Raw genomic sequence first — 18,972 nt, forward strand, 5'->3', positions numbered from 1 at the left:
GGATGGGGCTTTGAGCAATCTCATCTAGAGGAAGGTGTCCCTGCCCATGGCAGGGGGGTTGGAACAAGATGATCTTTAAGGGCCCTTCCAACCCCAACCATTCTATGAGTCTTTGATTCTTCATGAGCAACTGAACTTCCTGCATAGTGGCCCAAGGACTTAATCTCACCTGGAGCCTCCAGGGCGGGCTCCCCTGTATGCTCAGGGTCCTCTTGTGTTTTGGCCCCTGTTAAATGGGGACAGTAAAAAAAAAACCAAATAGAATCACCATTAAAAGAGCAAAAGATGAAATGATGAGAGTATCAATCAAACATATGAGTCCTGATGAAAAGAGTTTCCTGGCTCAAAAAAAGAAAGGGTTTGTGGGCTGGGGAACTGCCTACTGAAGGCAGTTTCACCCTCAGATGATTGCTCTTGGTAATGCTTTGGAAAGATTACAAAAACCAGAAAGTACAGCAGAACGCTGGTGGCTACTGACTTTGGGATGGGGGATGTTTTTCTGCATTTTTGTAAATTTTGAAAGGGTGATCAACACATCATTTATAAAAAATATTGGACCAAATTCTGTTTGTGTTTACTCTATACAACTTCAATGACCTATGTGGACTGACACTAGTAACCACAAATAGAACTTAAACACGTATTTTACTTTCTATTTGCACTGCAATAAAAGAAATTATTTCTCACAGTAGAAGACCACAAAAGGCAGGATTCCCTGACTATTCATTTGTTCTGACATCTTTTGAAATCTTCTCCCAATATATTTTTATTGACTACATGTATTAACTGATATTTGCTACGGATGAACAAGAGAGAATCTGACATCAAATCCATGAGATGAGATTCCTGACATATCCATTGGCTGGACTGAATATGTCAACTGTGAAAAATGGTTGCTACCATCTGAAAATACAGATGACTGTTCTCCACTTTCAGAAATATATCCTGCAGTCACAAGTATATTTTGAAAAGGCAGAACTGAGAGTAAATTAACAAGCAATCAAAGTATATTCCAGTGGCCAAATGTTTTACAAAGGAACTTCCCTGGTTTGGAATATTTATAAAAAATGAATCTTCTGATATACACACCTACAGGGAAAAAAAACCCAACAGAACACCTCATAAAAGAAACAAAGCCCCTTAAATAAAATACTATGACAAAATCTAAAAACTCAACACTTTTAGCTATTATCTTAAAACATGACATGTTTAAGACAGACATACAAACAAGCCAGATATTTTCCCCATCCAAAAAAATTGTTGTCCATCTTAGCTTGGAAGAGTACTTCATACCTAAAAGTTTCCTAAAGTCTTTCAACAGATCTCAGCTTCTAGACCTGATTCTCTAATCATCACCTCAGAAGTCCTGATCTCAAGAATTTGTGCCATCTAAATGCAGAACTGACACTTCTCTTTCTACCTTTGAGCCTCATAAAAGAGAGTGCCTTTTGTTTCTGTTTTAACACTGCAGTTATTCTCATTTTCAACTCCATTTCCAAATACTTTATTGCTTTTAACATTTGCCCATGTTTTTAAATTTAGTTCCTAAGAAGGTCCTTCTATCTTCTCAGCCAGAATCACTCTGCTCATCCACCCAAAGTTTCACAGAAACTTGCTTCTTTCAACTCATCTCTCTCAACACGAGAAAAAAAGAGATCTCCCTCTTCCTAGAAAAACCTGAACTTTGTCTACAATCATCCTGTATCACATCAGAGACTGGATCTGAATTTTACTCTCCTTTAAAGTCTCAGATAACTGACTAGAAAAAAGCCAACTACAGGCTTCTTAACACAAGTGGCAAGGCCTCAGATTGCAACATTTGATTCAAATGTCTTGAAATAGTTTTAGTGGGGATAAATGCCTAATCCAACCAAAATAGCATTCTAACTACTCACCAAATGTCAGATTTTGTATTATATCCCTGGTGCTTCAGTGCTTCTGGACTCATGTAGTATGGTGTCCCAGTAAAAGTAGTTGCAAGATCACATGAACCCATCAAAAGACAAGAAACTCCAAAGTCTCCTAAAAATATTAGTAGAAACAATAATCTATTAATATAAATATATATCTATTCATATAAACTTTTTTTGTTTATTGTTAGACATGATAAAATGACTGTATGTCCAGAAAATTCTGCTAGTACTTAAAAAAAGAGGAAAAACAATTTTCCGTAATTCTTCGAAATAAAAACATATCACGGAACAATCTGGGTTTGAAGAGGCTTCACAAGGTCTTCTGATTCAAACCCCTAGCTCAAAGCAAGTTACATGGGGCTGCTCAGGTGCAGGTCCAGCCAAGCCTGAAGCATCCTCAAAGCTAGAGATTTCACTGCCTCTCCTCTGTCTGACTGTCAAATAAATGTTTGACCACAAATCAAAACGCTATTTCTTTAAATCTCCTTATTGACAAAATGTCTGCTGGACTGTTCTATCACATGAAAATAAATATATCTTTAAAAAGTATGGAAGTCTCACCAATTTTAAGAAGATTATCTTTCAAAAATATATTCTTGGTTTTCAAATCCCTGTGAAGTATCCGTCTGGAATAGAAAAGGAAATTCAGCCTCATCCAACTGGAAGCATTCAGAGGCACATATTAAGTATTTTAGGTATTTAACTTCAGCCCTTTTCAGAAAGACCAGCCCACCATTGCTACCATCTAACTCTGCCAGTGACAATCCACAGACGATGGCATTAAGGAGCTTCATATACACACAGAGAGGTGCATTCACGGGCACCCACATGAAGGGTGAGAGCCTAAGCAGGGTAATAAAAATGTACCTGGGGATCCCAGCTTAAGAATACAGATACAGACACAGCATGAGCTGCAGAGGAAGGGAGAAAGGCAAGTTTTCCTATCTGACTCACCTTAAAAGCATTACATCTTATTTTCTGCCAGGAGAACGAGATGCCTCACAAGAGAATAAGGGATGAGAAAAACAGCAATAAGAGCTTCTCAAAGCTAAGAGAAGACTCCTGAAGCAAAAATATTACTTCAAAGACAAATATGTATATAGCCTAAGCTAGTAGTTCAATTTTTTACAGTAACAGTGTGGAAGATGAAAAAATTTTACAAAGACAAAGATGAAAAGAAACAGAACAATTAGCTTTTACAGACTTATTTTTCCATCAGAGTTTGAAAAAAACATCATGAGCTACACACCATGTAGGGATATACAGAATCATCTTAATTTCTATAAATCTTACGTGTGTGACAGTAGTTCTGCAGCCCCTTAGGAAAACGAAGTATCTCTGCAGTATACAAAACATATTCTCAACTTATTCTTGTTAATAACACTTCCAAAAGCATTGTTCCCTATAACCTCACCTAAACTAGAATTCCTCCACTTTTGAAATGATTGCCAGCACATAGGATTAGTCATCAGCTCTGCTCAGGAGGAGGTTAGAATAGCATTTGGTACATACTGGCTACAGAAACTGTATTTGGTAACACAAATACAGTTGTCATTCAGCCATTTAGATCATGTAAAGAAAGAAACTGATGCTCTAAGATTCTTGAGACGTGGGCAGGAAAAACAAATATAATACTCAACTTTAATTTTTTTTGAGCAATCCTCAAGTATTATCTCAAATTTGAATTATTAAAGTCTTAGGCATTGACATAGTGAAATTACTTCCAAAATAGTTTCTATATTAAGATTAGAAAATACGCATTCTGCAGCAGAATTTAAATACACAATTTTGTCCACAATTCATTTGAAAATATTTTTTGCAAAAAGAGAAAAAAATATGTAACTCAATATACTCAGTTCAAAAATGGGGAAAAAACCATGAAAAATAATACTAGAATTCATTGCAGTATGTACGTAGACTGGGCATGAAAAAGAAACATTTCTATTTTTATGGGTCAAGAAAAAGAGTTCTTCACGTTCTTATAGCAATTTTTTTCACTTCTTTTTCTTTCAATTTTTTGTCCTGAAAGTAATGCCTTTATTTTCATTAGAAAACGGTTTGCACATTGGGAAAAATGGAAGTTTTATTCAGTATGTCTCCATTCATGTTTATAAAGTATTGTTTATAAATAATTTGTTCTCTATTTGACAACTTCTGTGAGCAATATGCACACACTCATATATTATATCAGTAAGGAAATTAAACTGAGGTGATATTTATTATTCTTCCATAAGTATATATATGTATATATATATACACACAAACACAGAGTTTTACAGACATCTTGTTGTGTTAATTTAGATTCATAAGGACTACTCTTAACATTCATCACACAGATCCTTTCAAAGAACTTGCTTTCACTGCATTAACTTATTCTTGCACACTGTTTCTGAGCACTGGTGGTTTTCAATGTTCTTTTAAAAGTACTCCTTTATAGAAACATAACCACAGAATTTCTGAAGCTGAAATTTTCCTGAATATCTATTATTTTAATAACAGGTATCTTGAAGTATAAAAACTATCCAGAAAGCTTTCAGTAGCATATTATTTGAAAAGGAGATGAAAAGATGCTTGGGTCACATTAGTTTGAATTACAATGTAACGCTAATATAATTTTGCAACATATTGATGAAAATGTTATGTATTTTAGTTGCATTACCAATAATTGTAAGATTAATATGACAAAGAAATATTTGGGGTGATTTTTTTGAGTTTTCCATGATGATATCTCTCACTGCAATGCAACTCATTCTGCCATGATATGTCAGAAGATAAACAAGGTACCAGCAGAAATCTTACCTGAAAAGAATACTTTAATACTAGTAAGAAAATAATATCAAGCCTGCACTGTAAATCCAGTTAAAGAAAGAGAGCAACTTTTTTATTGTAGGACGAAACAGACCTATAAAGGCAACATGAATTAACTGGGCTCCAGCAAAACTTCACTTGATGGACACTGAAGCAGTTATTGAGTGGTTATTTTGGGTAGAAATTAATACTTAAGGACAGTTTCAAATCTGGGCTGTAAGTATACCCATATCTGTGTTCTGTAGAGTACCTGCTTGTTGTTTCATAGTCATAAAAGAACAAGACAAGCCCTGAGCAGTGGGCAGACTCCTTGAATGAAGCTTTGCCTGCAACAGAACGAGCCACAAGTGAAGGTGAGGGAAGCTGAAGTTATTACTGCTGTGAAATCTTGTGCAGTTAATTTCTCTTTACTCTATCTGAAGAACTCTGCAGAGGAGTAAGAGGTTCTGTGTAAGTCTGAACCCTGTATTATCTGCTGTTTGCATAATGAGTAACCTTATAAAAAGCTGTGTTCACAAATTCTTCACAAAGATTAGCAAAATGATGGGTAACATAATGGTCAGCTGTATTCAAATTGAGGTTAATCAATCAGTGGCCTCATTGCCTGATTGCTGTGGGATTAATTTTGTGCCCTGACATGTGATGGGCTATGTGTATTATGAGAGACTACAGGATGGTTTCATGCTAAAAGCCTCCATCTAGATCAGACCACTGAATTGTGTTGTCTCTCTTTTATTTCTCCCTTTGTTTATAACAAAGACAGATAAGGATTGAATCTGTTTATTTCTAGATAACTTTGTTTTCAAGTTTCAAATTTTTAAAAAAAATCAAGATCAAGTTTCCAGCATAAGAGTTTTCACGAAGAGTGGAAGTTCAATTAAAGTTGTGCAAGAAGGACAAGTGAATAGTCTATATTTAAAACCATAATTTTTGATGCTCTGGAAAAAAAACTCCTGTCCACAGCAGCTGAGATTTCTTAGGAATGGCTTGGGGAAGAACCAACCCACAGGTTGTAAATGCTTCAAGCTTCTAATTCTAGGAATAAGCTTTCTTTGCATTAGAACACAATTCAAACATATACTACAGCTTTTTTCCATGTCAGTAGAGAAGAAATCATGCATGACTCTTCTACACAGAAACAGAGGGCTGTTATTATGTTTTAGTATTTCAAATTTCTGCAGGTAGTTTTAAATTCTTTTAAGCCTAACCTTTTCCATTTAAGCTATTGTTTGACTCTATACTAGTAAGAAAAAGGTTAAATTTTGTAACGTACATACAACAAAATAAAATACAAATAAATATATAAAAATTAAAACCATCACGTTATTTGTAAGTGTCTGGAGAGGTACTATTAGCTATGATTGAAAAGGAGAAAATGAAATGATGTTTGGAAAATCAAATTGCTTTAAATGAAGAATTAACTGACTTCTCAGGAAACCAAATTTTATATACCTATTTACCAAATTAAGTTTATTTTTACGATCCAATTTGATTTTAAAGATTTGTTTGAGAACAAGTAGAAGATAAGTAAAATGGAGAGAAGAGTAGAAAAGAGGGACACATGGGAAAAACGAGAGATAAAAGAGGCATAAGGAAATACAGAAAATGAAAGACAAAAAGAATAACTCATAGCATAAAATAAAATAGTTCAGTTGGAAGGGGCCTACAATGACCATGAGTCCAAATGCAATGTTTATATTATTATTCTGCATTATTCTGCACAAAGCATCTTCTAAACACATATGTTAAAGAAAGGATTTCTCCAAAAGGGGACTTTCCAGGATACCAAAACTTTTAATGATAAGTTGTTAAATTGAAGTTCAAGATGTCAGGATTTTTATTTCCATCTCCCTCTGTCCTTTTGGTCTGAGGTGAATGCTGAAGAGGCAAAGCATCCCAAGAGAGTTCTCTTCATGTCCTCCCATCACTGGAAGGGCAGCATTTCATGTACAAGTCCTAAATAAATTGGCATTTAGGAACAAAAATGCCCTTGCATCTTGGACAGCAATTCACTCTGCCCTTTTCCATCACAGTCTGACAGTTGAAAAAACTCATTAGGCATCCATTAGTTTAGGTCAAACACATCCCACACACTTAACTTCAGGTCAACTCAGGAACGGTTGTTCTTGATGACAGGTGACTTCTCTACCTACTGCTCGGTTTCACCTAAAATTCAGGCAAACAAATTTTATCCAAGCTCTGCAAAGGATGATGCAGAAAAGGGACCAGACAAGCACTGTACATGTCCAGCACACTGGCAACAAGGGAAATCTTTCCATCACTGCAGTCAGCCTGCCAAATCACACTGCAGACAAGAGCTACACTCATGGAGATGATGAGGTAGGCAACCATCTATATACACTACCCCTGCTCCAATCATGTGTGATCTCCTCATATCTGGATGACCTGCAGTAATTTTTTAAGTTAATCTTTGATGTGCTGTTAAAAGTGCTGTCTCTTTTCAAAGAATGCATGTATGTAACTCCACTGATTTTACTGGGAGTCCATCAAGCCTATCTATTGGATGCTTCACAGTAAATACGTGCAGGGCATGCTTCTTGACTCCCCTTTAAAAAGATGACTTAGTTTTAACATTTTAATCCATTTTCTTCTAACAATATTGAACTATTTCTACTGTGCTCCATACTCCATTTGGCTCTTTTAAAAAAGTGTGTCTAATGCTGGAAGACATCTACCATTGTCCTGCTAAAAGATAGAATGTACAATGTTCCTGCAGGATAGGTAATTAATTACACTTGAGGTATCTGACATATACTAACTACAATAGTTTGGTGAACAGAACTTTCATTTCTGTTTGAGTACCTCCAACTAGTCAGTAAGTCCATTCACTCCCCTCCCAAGCTAAATGTTCTCATATCAAATGACTGTACCTTTCATGCATATAGTCGACTCCGAGTAACAACTGTATAAACCAGTCTATTACTTGACTTTGAGTGAACATCTTCCCAGAATCTTTGTGCTCTTGAATTTTAAAGTCTAGATCTCCACCCTGAAAAATATCACAATATATTTGTACATTTAAAGTAAGTTTTCAAAATGCTATGTCCCTCATCATAGTACAGGACCCCACTTCCTTAGACCTTCAGGCATCCTATCATGTAGGTCTGTAAAATCAACATATGCATGTGAATTCTGAACTCTGCCAACACCAAAAGCATACACAAGTGAGGATCAAAATGGTGTTAACCAGTCTGGCTTCATAGTTTTCTCTTAGTGTTACACAAGATCAGCAAAGTTTTCAACTGCTCTTACTTCATGTCACCCAACTTCAGCATCTGAGCTGGTCACCCTCAAACTTTACGGTCAACACAAAGGAACACACACCTGTATAGTGCAATTATCTCTGCCATCCAGTTGTCTGCCTTAGAAGGGATGGATCATGTTGTAGAAACACTATTTCCCTGCAAAGATTTATGATGAGGGCCTACATTCACTGGCTAATATATAGACACCCAGGTAAGTAAAATTAATCTGTCCCAATTGGTCTAAATAAGTTAATGAATTTGAGAAAAGCATTTTCACTCCAGTCAAACATTGCACAGTCAAGAGACACTCTTTTATTATGTTATAATAACCATGTCAGCATCAAAGAAACCATGTTGTTCTCTTAAGAATTAAAATACAGTCTCTTTAATTATGATACTTTGCCCTCTTTCAAACTCACTTTTGCCAGAAACAAAGCAGACTTAAAGCCTCAAGAATATGTAGCATGTGTTATTGTGATACTCCATTAAAATAACAATTGATCTTGAAGTAGCACTAGGAATGGAACAATGTAGAATGGACACACAGTAGAGAGTGCCAATAAAATAGAAAATATATTCAGAAAAAGACTACTTGAAAACTGTAATCCAGATAGCTGGAAATACCAGTTGCACAACAACGTGATGAAAGAGGATTTTGAGGAGACTTCCAGGAAAGCCATTCTTTTTGCTCAAAAATACACAGATGGTGGTCAGCTGATTGTTTATCCAGTTTATAAAATAAATTCATTTTGTCTACAAGAATGCACACATATTAATGGTAAGCAATATGTTGAGGTAACTAACCCCAGAGCAAAGGGACTGTGAGTCTGACTACACTCTAGTGACTGATTACCTTACATCAGGAGAGCTTATTTGCCATAAATCATTACTTTTACATTGTACATTCTACATAAAATCAGAAGATTTATGTGCCACATACAAGAAACTATTTCACCTGTACGACTGTACCAGTATCATTTCCCATCATCAACCCTTTATTCCTCTGCACTGTTGACTCTCACCATTTTATGATGTCTTCAGCATTTCTTGTTTTTCTGTTCCAAACACCACAGTGCCTCATACTGCTGCTACAAAATAAGCAGATTCTGTCCTTGCAGATCTATACATTCATGTGCTTCTGACATGAGTTTACAGTAATTTCTATGGCCTTTCTGGTTCTAAGTTACAATATTCAGAAGTCAGTGTGTTAAAACAAAGCAAAACTGTTTTGTCATCTATCAAAAATGTTCCCTGACAATGTCCTGCAATTTTTTAATTGAAATGTCTGAATCATCTCATTCACTAGGGAAGGGAATATGGGTTCAGCTCTCCATCTGCTGCCCTGCTGCAGCCCAGAGAGAAGCTCTTCTGGGAACTTGGAACTCTCAGCAGCTGCTTCCCTTTTGCAACTCCAAATGTTCAGCAGCTTCCCCCTGGTTGCTTGCAGCAGAGAAGAGGAAGGAAAGAAAAATTGGTGCTGGGTACTCCATTGCATGGCAACCAGATGGGCTGTGCCTGAATCTACTCACGCACCTCAAAAACAGTGAGTCATTATTATAAAATAAACTGTTCCAGACAGATGCCCCAGACCATCCAGAGCCCAGGACTGAGGGGGTGCTCAAATGTGTCAGCTGGCTGCTGGCCTCAAGGGACTGTGTACTATCCAGGTGAGGACAGATGAAGTGCAGCAGGCTCCAAACACCGTTTCTCCCTGTCCCAATGTGTGCCCTCTCACAATAAGACATTGCTATGAAAAATGCAAAGAAAAGTAAGTGTAGGACCTACAGAGTTAGGGCAGTGAATACTCTGAAGCTGAGGGACAATTCCTGCAAGAGGTCTAAGGAGAATAAAAGCAGCTGAATAAAGCACTACATGTGCCCTCACATAACTGCATAGTTTTTACCTTCAGGAAGGGAAGAGTGGTCTCAATATCCTACAATTAATTTAACCTTGAGTCTAAAAAAAGGAAAACAAAAACACATCATAAAAGATTGCTGAAATACTGCTGCTGTGAAACTCTGAAAAAATTTGTCGACCCAATTTAGCATTTTGCAAGGTCAGTATAATGAAATTCATGAGGAATTCAACAATTTAACAAATTAGGTACATATGGAGTTTCCAAGCTGCAGTTTCTGTTTAAATATCAAGAGTATCAAACACACCAGTAAATTATTTAAAACAGCTTAGCATCTAGAGCTGATAATGTGAACAGGCATTGACTGCTTTAGTTATTCCTTTTGCTCAGATTTCCTTAGCATATGTGTACTCACACCACAGCTGAGTCCGCAGTCAAGAGACATAAATAATTGTCTGGGGGAAAGTACAACCAGTTCTGCCTTATAAAATATTACAATGATGTCACTTTTAAAGTAACTGCCTTGTAAAAACTGTATTTTATTGAAGTCCAATTTATATCACAAAATGAAATCCAAGGTTCATTAAGGCATCTTTGTTTGAAATCAGTGTTAGCTGATAATGTTTATATTACCCACAAGATCTTGAACTGAGGAAAGTGTCTAAGAAGCTCAACAAGTACGATAAAACAGAACACATACTTATTTTCTATAAGTTTGATTAAATTTAGTTGTAATAAAAGATGTCAAGCTGAGCAACGGAGACCAATGCTCTCTGTTTTTCTTTCACAGGACAAGGTATAGCACAGGGCAGCTGCACTGGAGGCTCCCTCTATGCTACTCATGCAAGAATGAACAAAGCACGGTGGCTAATGAATAAGTCACAGTACTTTGGAGAAAACAGAATAAAGCTCAGGGGGGTAGTTCCGTTCCCATGCCAACTTAATGTGTGCTCTTTGTTTTGAGTCTGCCCAAGAGTACCAATTACTGCCAATCTGGTAATTATTCTATGCATGAAAAACTGAATGTACTAGACCTCCAAACAAGGATCAGGTAGCACTACATTTTTCTCATTCTCAATTTAAGCATGATTTAAACAGGCATCTTTTAGGTCAAAAAACCTAAATCCCATCACATACAAAGGCAGGTTATAAATAAGTAAATACAAAAGTATACCTTCTGGAAATACTCCCCCTAAAATAGAAAAGAAACTGTATAGCAATGTGTGCAACTTTGCTTTGTACTTGTCTGAATAGTCAATGAAATATATTGTAATGGCTTAAATGCAACGCTACCACAGAACGTGTCCTTTGGGAAAAAGTCAGAAGCACATCCTATTGGGCCAAGTATCATCCTGACCTCACCTAGCAGATTCAAAACTGAAAAGATTTAGTGCATAACCAGTGAACCCATTTCCTCTTCCTTCATTTGCCTTGCTCAAATACATTGTTTGAGGATGTGACTCCCAGATCATAGGGTAACTCTGTACCAAACATTTTCATGCAGGGTAGTTAATACCACCTGCATAAAAAACCCTAAAACTCCAAGGAGCCATGCTTGCAATTACTATCATTTTATTCTTTTATTCACCTATAACTTTATGCCAAATGAACAAAAATTTTTTCAAAAGAGAGTAAAAAGCAGTGGATAGATAAAACATGCTATAGTGCTGCTGAAATAGGTTCCTTTATTCCTACATGTTTAACTGATCTGGTATTGGGCCACTTTGTACTGCTAGTAGAGAGAAAATTATGAGTGCATGGTAATGGCTGGACTAGATCAGAATAATCCTTCAGTTCTGAGCTCTGGATTTCCTTGAAGATTTGACAGTATTTTCAAACCCCAGCTGTCAGACATTCAGGGAATGGTACAAAAAGCTCCTGCATGGGTGTTAAAATAGTATATGAACAAATACTCAGATTGTATCACAGAATTGAACATTTCAGATCTAATTTTTAAATATCCCAGCAAAAAATATGCATTTTACTGTCATCAAATAAAGCTTCTAAGGAAGAAATAACTGACAGGAATGGTACTTGTTTAATTATTCCCATGAAAGCTACATTCTTGAAGAAATTTGATTAGTTAAATCAAATCTGATTTGTGGACAGGTAACCCAGTAGTCTAAGTTCATTATCTTCCAAAGCATTTCAGCATGTCTAGCAGAGCACAGCTAAAGAGTTTGCTTCACAGTTTCATTAAAAGATCACTTTATGTACGACAGATTTTTTTTGAAAGAGCACATCTATATTTAATACAAAGTAGGCACTTGTTTTATATAAACTACTAAAAAACTGGCTTAAATATGTTTAAATTCTTATTTGAAAGCTTTAAGACAGATTTCAGCAGTATGTTCTTAAACCAAATGCTGGAGTCAAAAAATGAATGGTAACTATATCCTGATTTAATATTTGTTATATCCACTACACTCTGGTCTTTGACTCACACTGGTTTTCATTTTATAAAGCCAATGCTGCTGCCAAACTCATCATCCATGTGATCAGGCTTAAGCTTCTTGTAATTATCTCCAAAAGTGAGTTTTCCCTTCCTCATTTATACCAGATTTTATACCGTGCCCCCACACCCCCAATCTCAATCTCTCTCACCTATCAGTAGCACACAAGTGGTCCAACCTTTCTGAGTTCTCCCACAGATCCAGCAGTGTGTCTGCATTTAAGCCTTTCTTGTAACACTTGTAATACCAAATGAACTTGCACTTAAAATTACCTATTTCTTCTTCTGTGGTTTGTTCATCTGTGAGTCTCACAGGAGCAGATAAAACTCCTTATCTGAAAGGAACACACCTAACAAGTAGAAGGTGATGCCACAAGCAACAAATAAAGACTAAAGTTCAAACTAAAACATTTTATAAAATGGCTTCTTAGAAGACCCCATTTTAATACACACATTCTGTCAAATTTCTTCAGTCTCACCTCACAATATTCAGTGATAATGCAGAAACTATCTCGCTCCACAAAGCTTGCATAAAATTTGACAATGGCTGGATGGTTTAATTTGGAAAGTAGTTGTGCTTCCAGATTTGCTTCAACTGTTTCATTAGGCTTTAGGTTTCCAACAGAGATTTCCTTTAGGACCTTTCTAGAGGAAAAAAAAGAGAAATATTTATATTAATAAAACCAGAAAAATATAAAAATACGTAACATTCAAAACCCCATCAAAATTTCCTTATATGAAAAATAGTAACATTGACCAAATATTGGCAACATCAAATGATGAGGCAAATACGGGTAAACAAAGAGAATACATTAAAAATCAAACAAATATGCTCGTCGCCATATATACTAAGAAACATATTAAAAATACTGTTTTGAAATATTTCTCCCACTAATTACCTACTGCACTGTTTTCTTTACAACATGTTTTCAGTGCCATGGATTACTGCGTAATAACAAACATAAATAAAAAATGAAATCTAAGTGATTTCAAACCCACCCAGAGCATAGGGTAAAGACTCATATATGAAATAAGGAGTAGCAAGAAACTGCATTTGCAGCTTCTGCCCAAGTCTCTCCAAGGAGGCATGAGAAAAATCACAGAGAATAATATTTCTGTGGCTGTTTTTCTGGTGATAAACTCAGGCTGTCCCTTTTTTTTTCTAAAGATCAGCCTGTCCTTCACCTGAGCACATAAGTGAAAAGTACAAATCTAGATTTGGGGCTGGAAACTAATTATACTGTTTCAATGAATTCTAATCCTTTAGTATTTAACGTTTATTTAGGGAGACCCTAAATCCCCTGGAAAAGGCGGGAAAAATGTAGGGATTCTTCATATTCTTCAACCTTAATACATGAATGTGCCATAGGAGAATTTGTAGTTCAGAATTATCTCTATACAGAAGTTGGAATAGGGCAGTTTACTGTTAACTTGACCTGGAAAAAACCCTCAGTGCAGGGCACTATAACAAAGCATATTTTGCCAAGATCTTCCTGATTAAAAGTTGAAAAAAGACAACACAACACATTCCATTTCAATTTACTTTACCAGTCACTGAAAAAGAGATCATAATTATTTTCTGAAGGAGATATTGAAGACTATTAGAGAATATAATGTTTTTTTACTGAAACAAAGTGATGAATTTCCCCAAACTTTTGAATACATGAAAGGCAAGTTTCAGATTGAAGGGATGCTTCCACAGTGCTTTTGGTAATTTCCCCATTCAATTGAGCATGGTTGTAATGCTACAGGAGTTAAACATGACAGTGATAAAACTACAATAATTCACATAATCTAAGGGGGAAAAAAAGCTGTGTTTCTTCATGAGAAAACTTTTTCCTAAATCTGAACAATCTGTTTCTGACTAGCAATGTATGAATTTTCATATAAACTTGCCTAATCCCCATCAGGAATTGTGATGAAAAAAACATGCCCTTTGATCTGTTTGCATCTCTGCAGACAAGCTTCATAGAATGCAGACAGGCAATACCTACTGCAATCTCCTCTTCTTCAGCTGACGTGGGTCATTACTCCTTCCTTCCTTCATAAAAATCATGTCACAGAACTGACAAACAGGATGAGTCCTTGTTAAAGACCGCTTAATACAAGTTTCTTGTATACCCAAGACAGCAATAAAAGCCTGATGTTTTGATGTGCAGGGATAGCTTGTCATCTTAGTCACTCAGTGATCTTAATGCTGTCATCAGCTGTCAGACAAGATGACAGGTGTTTTTCATATTTAAATTAATTCCCAGAAGAAGAAATAAGAAAATATACTTTTTGTAAATAAGGTATTGGTTTTCTGCAACACAATTCTAATTCATACCCACAGCTGGAAGATGTTTGCTTCTAGAAAGAAAACTTTTGTATGCAATCAAGATCAGGTACATCTGCATGTCTCTGGTATATGTGTGTACTGTGTCTGTATGTAGATAAGGTTTGATTTTACTGCATTAAATATGAAAAACGTAACTAGACTTCACACTTTCTGCAAAGCTTTTGATAATATCTTGGCAAATACACTTAAAAATTCAAAATATGTACTAAAAAAACCTCTGTGTTAACTAAGTATTGACAAAGAAGTTATGTCAGATTCTCAGAAGCCTCACAGAGAAAACGGAGAAGTCTCCAGATCTGAAGTGGCTCTTTTCTGTTAACTTTAGAGGAAAAACAAGAAAGATAAAAGTCTTCGGCCTAGATAGAAATTCATCTATAGAAATTAACTATACTTTTCAATACATAAAACACCTAAAGAGTGCTTAAATTCACCCTACCCCATTTCAGTATTTACACAAGTAAATTCTATCCAAACAGGCAGCTAAAATAGGCACATTCTGTGATTTATAGAGCTCCTAAGATAACTCAAATTTGGCATCCCTGGTGATGTCAAATAGGCTGACAGACCCACAAATAAAAGGTTAGTAATGATAAGAAAACAACAAACCTTTCTTAGCTAAACCATGCTGACTGCATCTCCTCTCTACCAATAAAATCCAGCTCTACATTTTGAAGGAGACAAGGTGTTTCTGTTTCTATGATCCAACCTGCATTTTATGGTTAGCTTATAATAAAGAGTGACCCATCATGGCTCATAATTCAGACATGGTACTTGCAGATCATCTGCTGAAAATCTGCCTGCATTGTGTTACTTAACTAATTTTTGTAAACTGAGTTATTTTATACAAACCTTTTGAAGAGCATTACATGAATGTTTATTCTGGATATTGGGAATAATAGCCTCTCTTGTTAAGATTTTATCAAGACTCCATCTGGAGTATACAGATCCACCTGAAAGTCAAGTTTTTTCAAAAAATCTGCCTCTGTATTTTCTGCTACTTAGGTTCAAGTATTAAGCGGGATTTAAAAGGTCTAAAGCTGTTTGCATGAACTAATAAATCTCAGATTTACTGTATGAGCAGAGAAAATAGAGATCTAGGTGGCAATACGGAAAACCAGGTAAACCCACTAAAATGTGGATATCTTCCAAATACAATACTTAACTACCCCTTCTGATATAATGCTGAATGAGGTATGCTAATTTAAATTTAAATATTATTATAGATTTCACTTAGTGTAAAATACAGACACATAAGCAGATCATAGAATTGTTTAGATTGGAAATGACCTTTAAGATCATCAAGTCCAACCACAAACCTCACACTGCCAAGTCCACCACTAGACCATGTATCTAAAGATAAAATGTCAGTGAACCCACAATTAGAAAATCTTATTATAGAAGTGCTAGCAGATATCTTAAATACAGAACAGCAGCCTCCAGATTTTAACTGTGTGGAAAAGAACTTCAGCCTTGCATTCAATCAATAATAGAAACACACTTTGAACTTTATCTTGAACTGACGACAACTGAAAGAGTCTTGTAGTGAAAGCATTCATATCTGAAGAGTGAAAAAATCCAACTGTCACCATGTACATCCACCCTGGAGGAAGCTGGGTCTGGGATAGGTAACAACATCCATCCCTTCAGGGTTGGAAAATGACACGAGAGATGAGCCCACTCCCCAAAATACAGAAAGCAACATCCCAGACTCCGCAGGCTCAACAGGCCCACACCCCTCAAGAGGCCTTGACCGGCCCACACCCCTTCCCTGGGAATGCTTTCTCTGGGAACACCTTCTGATTTTCATTAGCAAAATCTTGCTGGCTTGTGTTGTCACACTTTGAAAAGCAGCCAAGTTGGTACATTGGGTCTGAAAGCACAATAACAGGTAGCAAGTGGGGCTAAAGAGAGCGAGACTCAAAGAAAGAGAAAAACAAACATGAAGTGGAACCCTCCAGAATATGGGCACGCAGAGGGAATCCCTTTTTGAGCTTTACTAATGACTGACAATACACCACAGCAGTGTTTATCTCAGTCTATTTGCAGTGATCTAAAATTGAATGTCTTACAACCCATCTGGTATTTGTTTACATCGGTGACATACTTTGCTGTTATATAATTTGGTTTATTGGATCAGATGCAATTCTTAAAAGGCAGTATTTCTCAAAATGCATTCTGTTTATTGAGTAAACTGCAACATGAATTATTGTCTAGGTACATTTGCTTGCTGAGAAGGAAGTAAAAGAAATAGAACTCTTTAATGTCAAGAATAAATAGGTCTGATAAAATAGCAGAAAAATTGTGATCTGGGAATATATTATCAAAATTTGAAGTTTTTAATTAAACTGAAACTTCATTTTACACAGGCAGGTTTTCAGTTAACCGCAGTTAATTAAAATTTCATTTAGGTTTTGAGTTGCCAATATGGAGAGTTGTAACCCATAACCCATAACCATGTGCTGTATTTCTATCCATGCTGACCTTTGTAGGACTATCACTTCACCCTGATAACTCCTCAGTACAAGGATCAGGTGCAATTCTGTAAAAATGCATCACCTCTTACTGGGTCTGTAACTGGATCTGAAACTGGTCACAAACAATAAAATTAAAGGAGTGCCTGTCTAATTAGTGATGCCTTCTACTCATCAAATGGCAAGCAGAGAAGGTACAGCACTACAAATGGGGACCAAAATGAAGAAGATGTGACAACCTTCATGCAGAAAGTTTGTACAAAGCTCCTGCACAATGGAAACGGTCTGGGAAATTTGGTAACAAAGGCACCTACAGACAGGGTAAAGTCACCCACCATTACTGCTTCTTCTTTCCTGCAGTTTACAGCTTAGCAACAAAAATTCAGATAGCCATTCTTTACATTTTATCCATCATATTTGGAACATCAATGTCTGCATGGTCAGATAATTTAAAGACATTCATCTATCTGTTAGAGAAAGAGGAAGCTGGTGCAACCATGAAATACAAAAAGTCAGCATACACAAATCAGTCCTACCTAGAAGAATACTTGGGTTTATCTAAGGAAAGAGACACAGTAAATTAAGAACACTTGATTTCTATGGGAAAATCAAGAGGATTACCACACTTCCAGTGAAAAGCAAACAGTGAATGCTGTTTGGTATTCCTCCTTACATATACAAACTTACTCACTATCCAAAGCCTTTCAGACCCAAGTAGGACTATGTAACTTCTAAAATCAAATCTTGGGTTCCCACACCCACTACGAATTTATTAGTCAAGCCATAACCCCTTTTCAATCCTAAGTATCGCTGCACAGCTTCTTAAATCAAATGCTGCACTTTTTTCATCATCCCCCTGGACATTATTGACTTACTAGTAATGCCAGAACAGTTATCAGCAAGTTGTTTTTTCTGTTCTCCAAACAACTTATTCACACTGTTCATGAACATTCACAGACACTGAGAACTAATCCCTGAGCTAATCACTATGAATTCAATCGCTATATGAGCACTGTAATATCTGCAGATGGATTAAATATAATTTCATTTTCTGAATAACCACTTTAACTAATTTAACCTCACTTTAATGTCTTTGAATGGCGATGAGATTTCTTAAATTTGCAAGTGAAATGGATGATTCACTTTCCATTTCCATCAGCAAGTCACAATCATAGCACTTACAAATATTTTTCAAGATGCCAAACTTTCAAATGCTCTAACATATGCACTAACACTGAACAGGGCAGCTCATAGTGAAAACAGTTTATGGTTATTTGAAAATTATCAGTTCCTAATTAGTATCCCAAAAAATGTAGAATATATTTTCTGGAACGTGAAAAAGAATACTGTTGAAATAAGTTAGCTTTAAGGAAAACAGTTTGTATCATTTTCCTCTGCACTGAGCAAACTCTTGTATATACAAAGGGGCATCATTTAAATAAATTTGGTCAGCCATATGTGCCAATTTTGGAAAAAATCAGTAATTATAAAGCAAAGCAGAGCAATTGTGTTATCTTCCACAGAATTGAACAAGTGATTAAATGAAATTATTTGTTTAGATATTAAAATGCATTTATTGTGAATAATTCTTTGGGATATTTTGGGTTGCCATCTACATTGATTAAAAATGACAGAATAAAAGTAAGCATTGATTAATAAAGGATGAATTTTCCTCTAAAGACATATTTTTGAAATTAGAACCTTTTTCCTAGAGAGAAATGGAAAAATAAAATCATAAATACATTTATAGTCTACTCATATGTTTCAGCTCTAAATCAAATACTACTAGACTGTGATTGAAGTGAAGAAATTTGTGTCTTAACAGGAAAATTACTAAAAATTGTTATGAGGTACTGACTAATACCTGTG

At 35.9% G+C, this 18,972-nt stretch overlaps 1 protein-coding gene across 1 annotated transcript in view; it reads right to left on the reverse strand.

Moving 5' to 3' along the window:
• NEK11 (NIMA related kinase 11) overlaps positions 1 to 18,972 on the reverse strand; it is an 82,934-nt gene that overhangs the window by 53,342 nt on the left and 10,620 nt on the right. Inside the window, exons 3-6 of the mRNA XM_039549815.1 lie at positions 12,774 to 12,939; positions 7,613 to 7,731; positions 2,475 to 2,539; positions 1,896 to 2,022 (exon numbers count right to left, since the gene is read on the reverse strand). Coding sequence (XP_039405749.1) covers positions 1,896 to 2,022; positions 2,475 to 2,539; positions 7,613 to 7,731; positions 12,774 to 12,939 — 477 coding nt within the window. The remainder of the gene's footprint in view (positions 1 to 1,895; positions 2,023 to 2,474; positions 2,540 to 7,612; positions 7,732 to 12,773; positions 12,940 to 18,972) is intronic.

The sequence above is a fragment of the Corvus cornix genome, chromosome 2, assembly GCF_000738735.6.
Source record: "Corvus cornix cornix isolate S_Up_H32 chromosome 2, ASM73873v5, whole genome shotgun sequence".
NCBI classification, from domain to species: domain Eukaryota; kingdom Metazoa; phylum Chordata; class Aves; order Passeriformes; family Corvidae; genus Corvus; species Corvus cornix.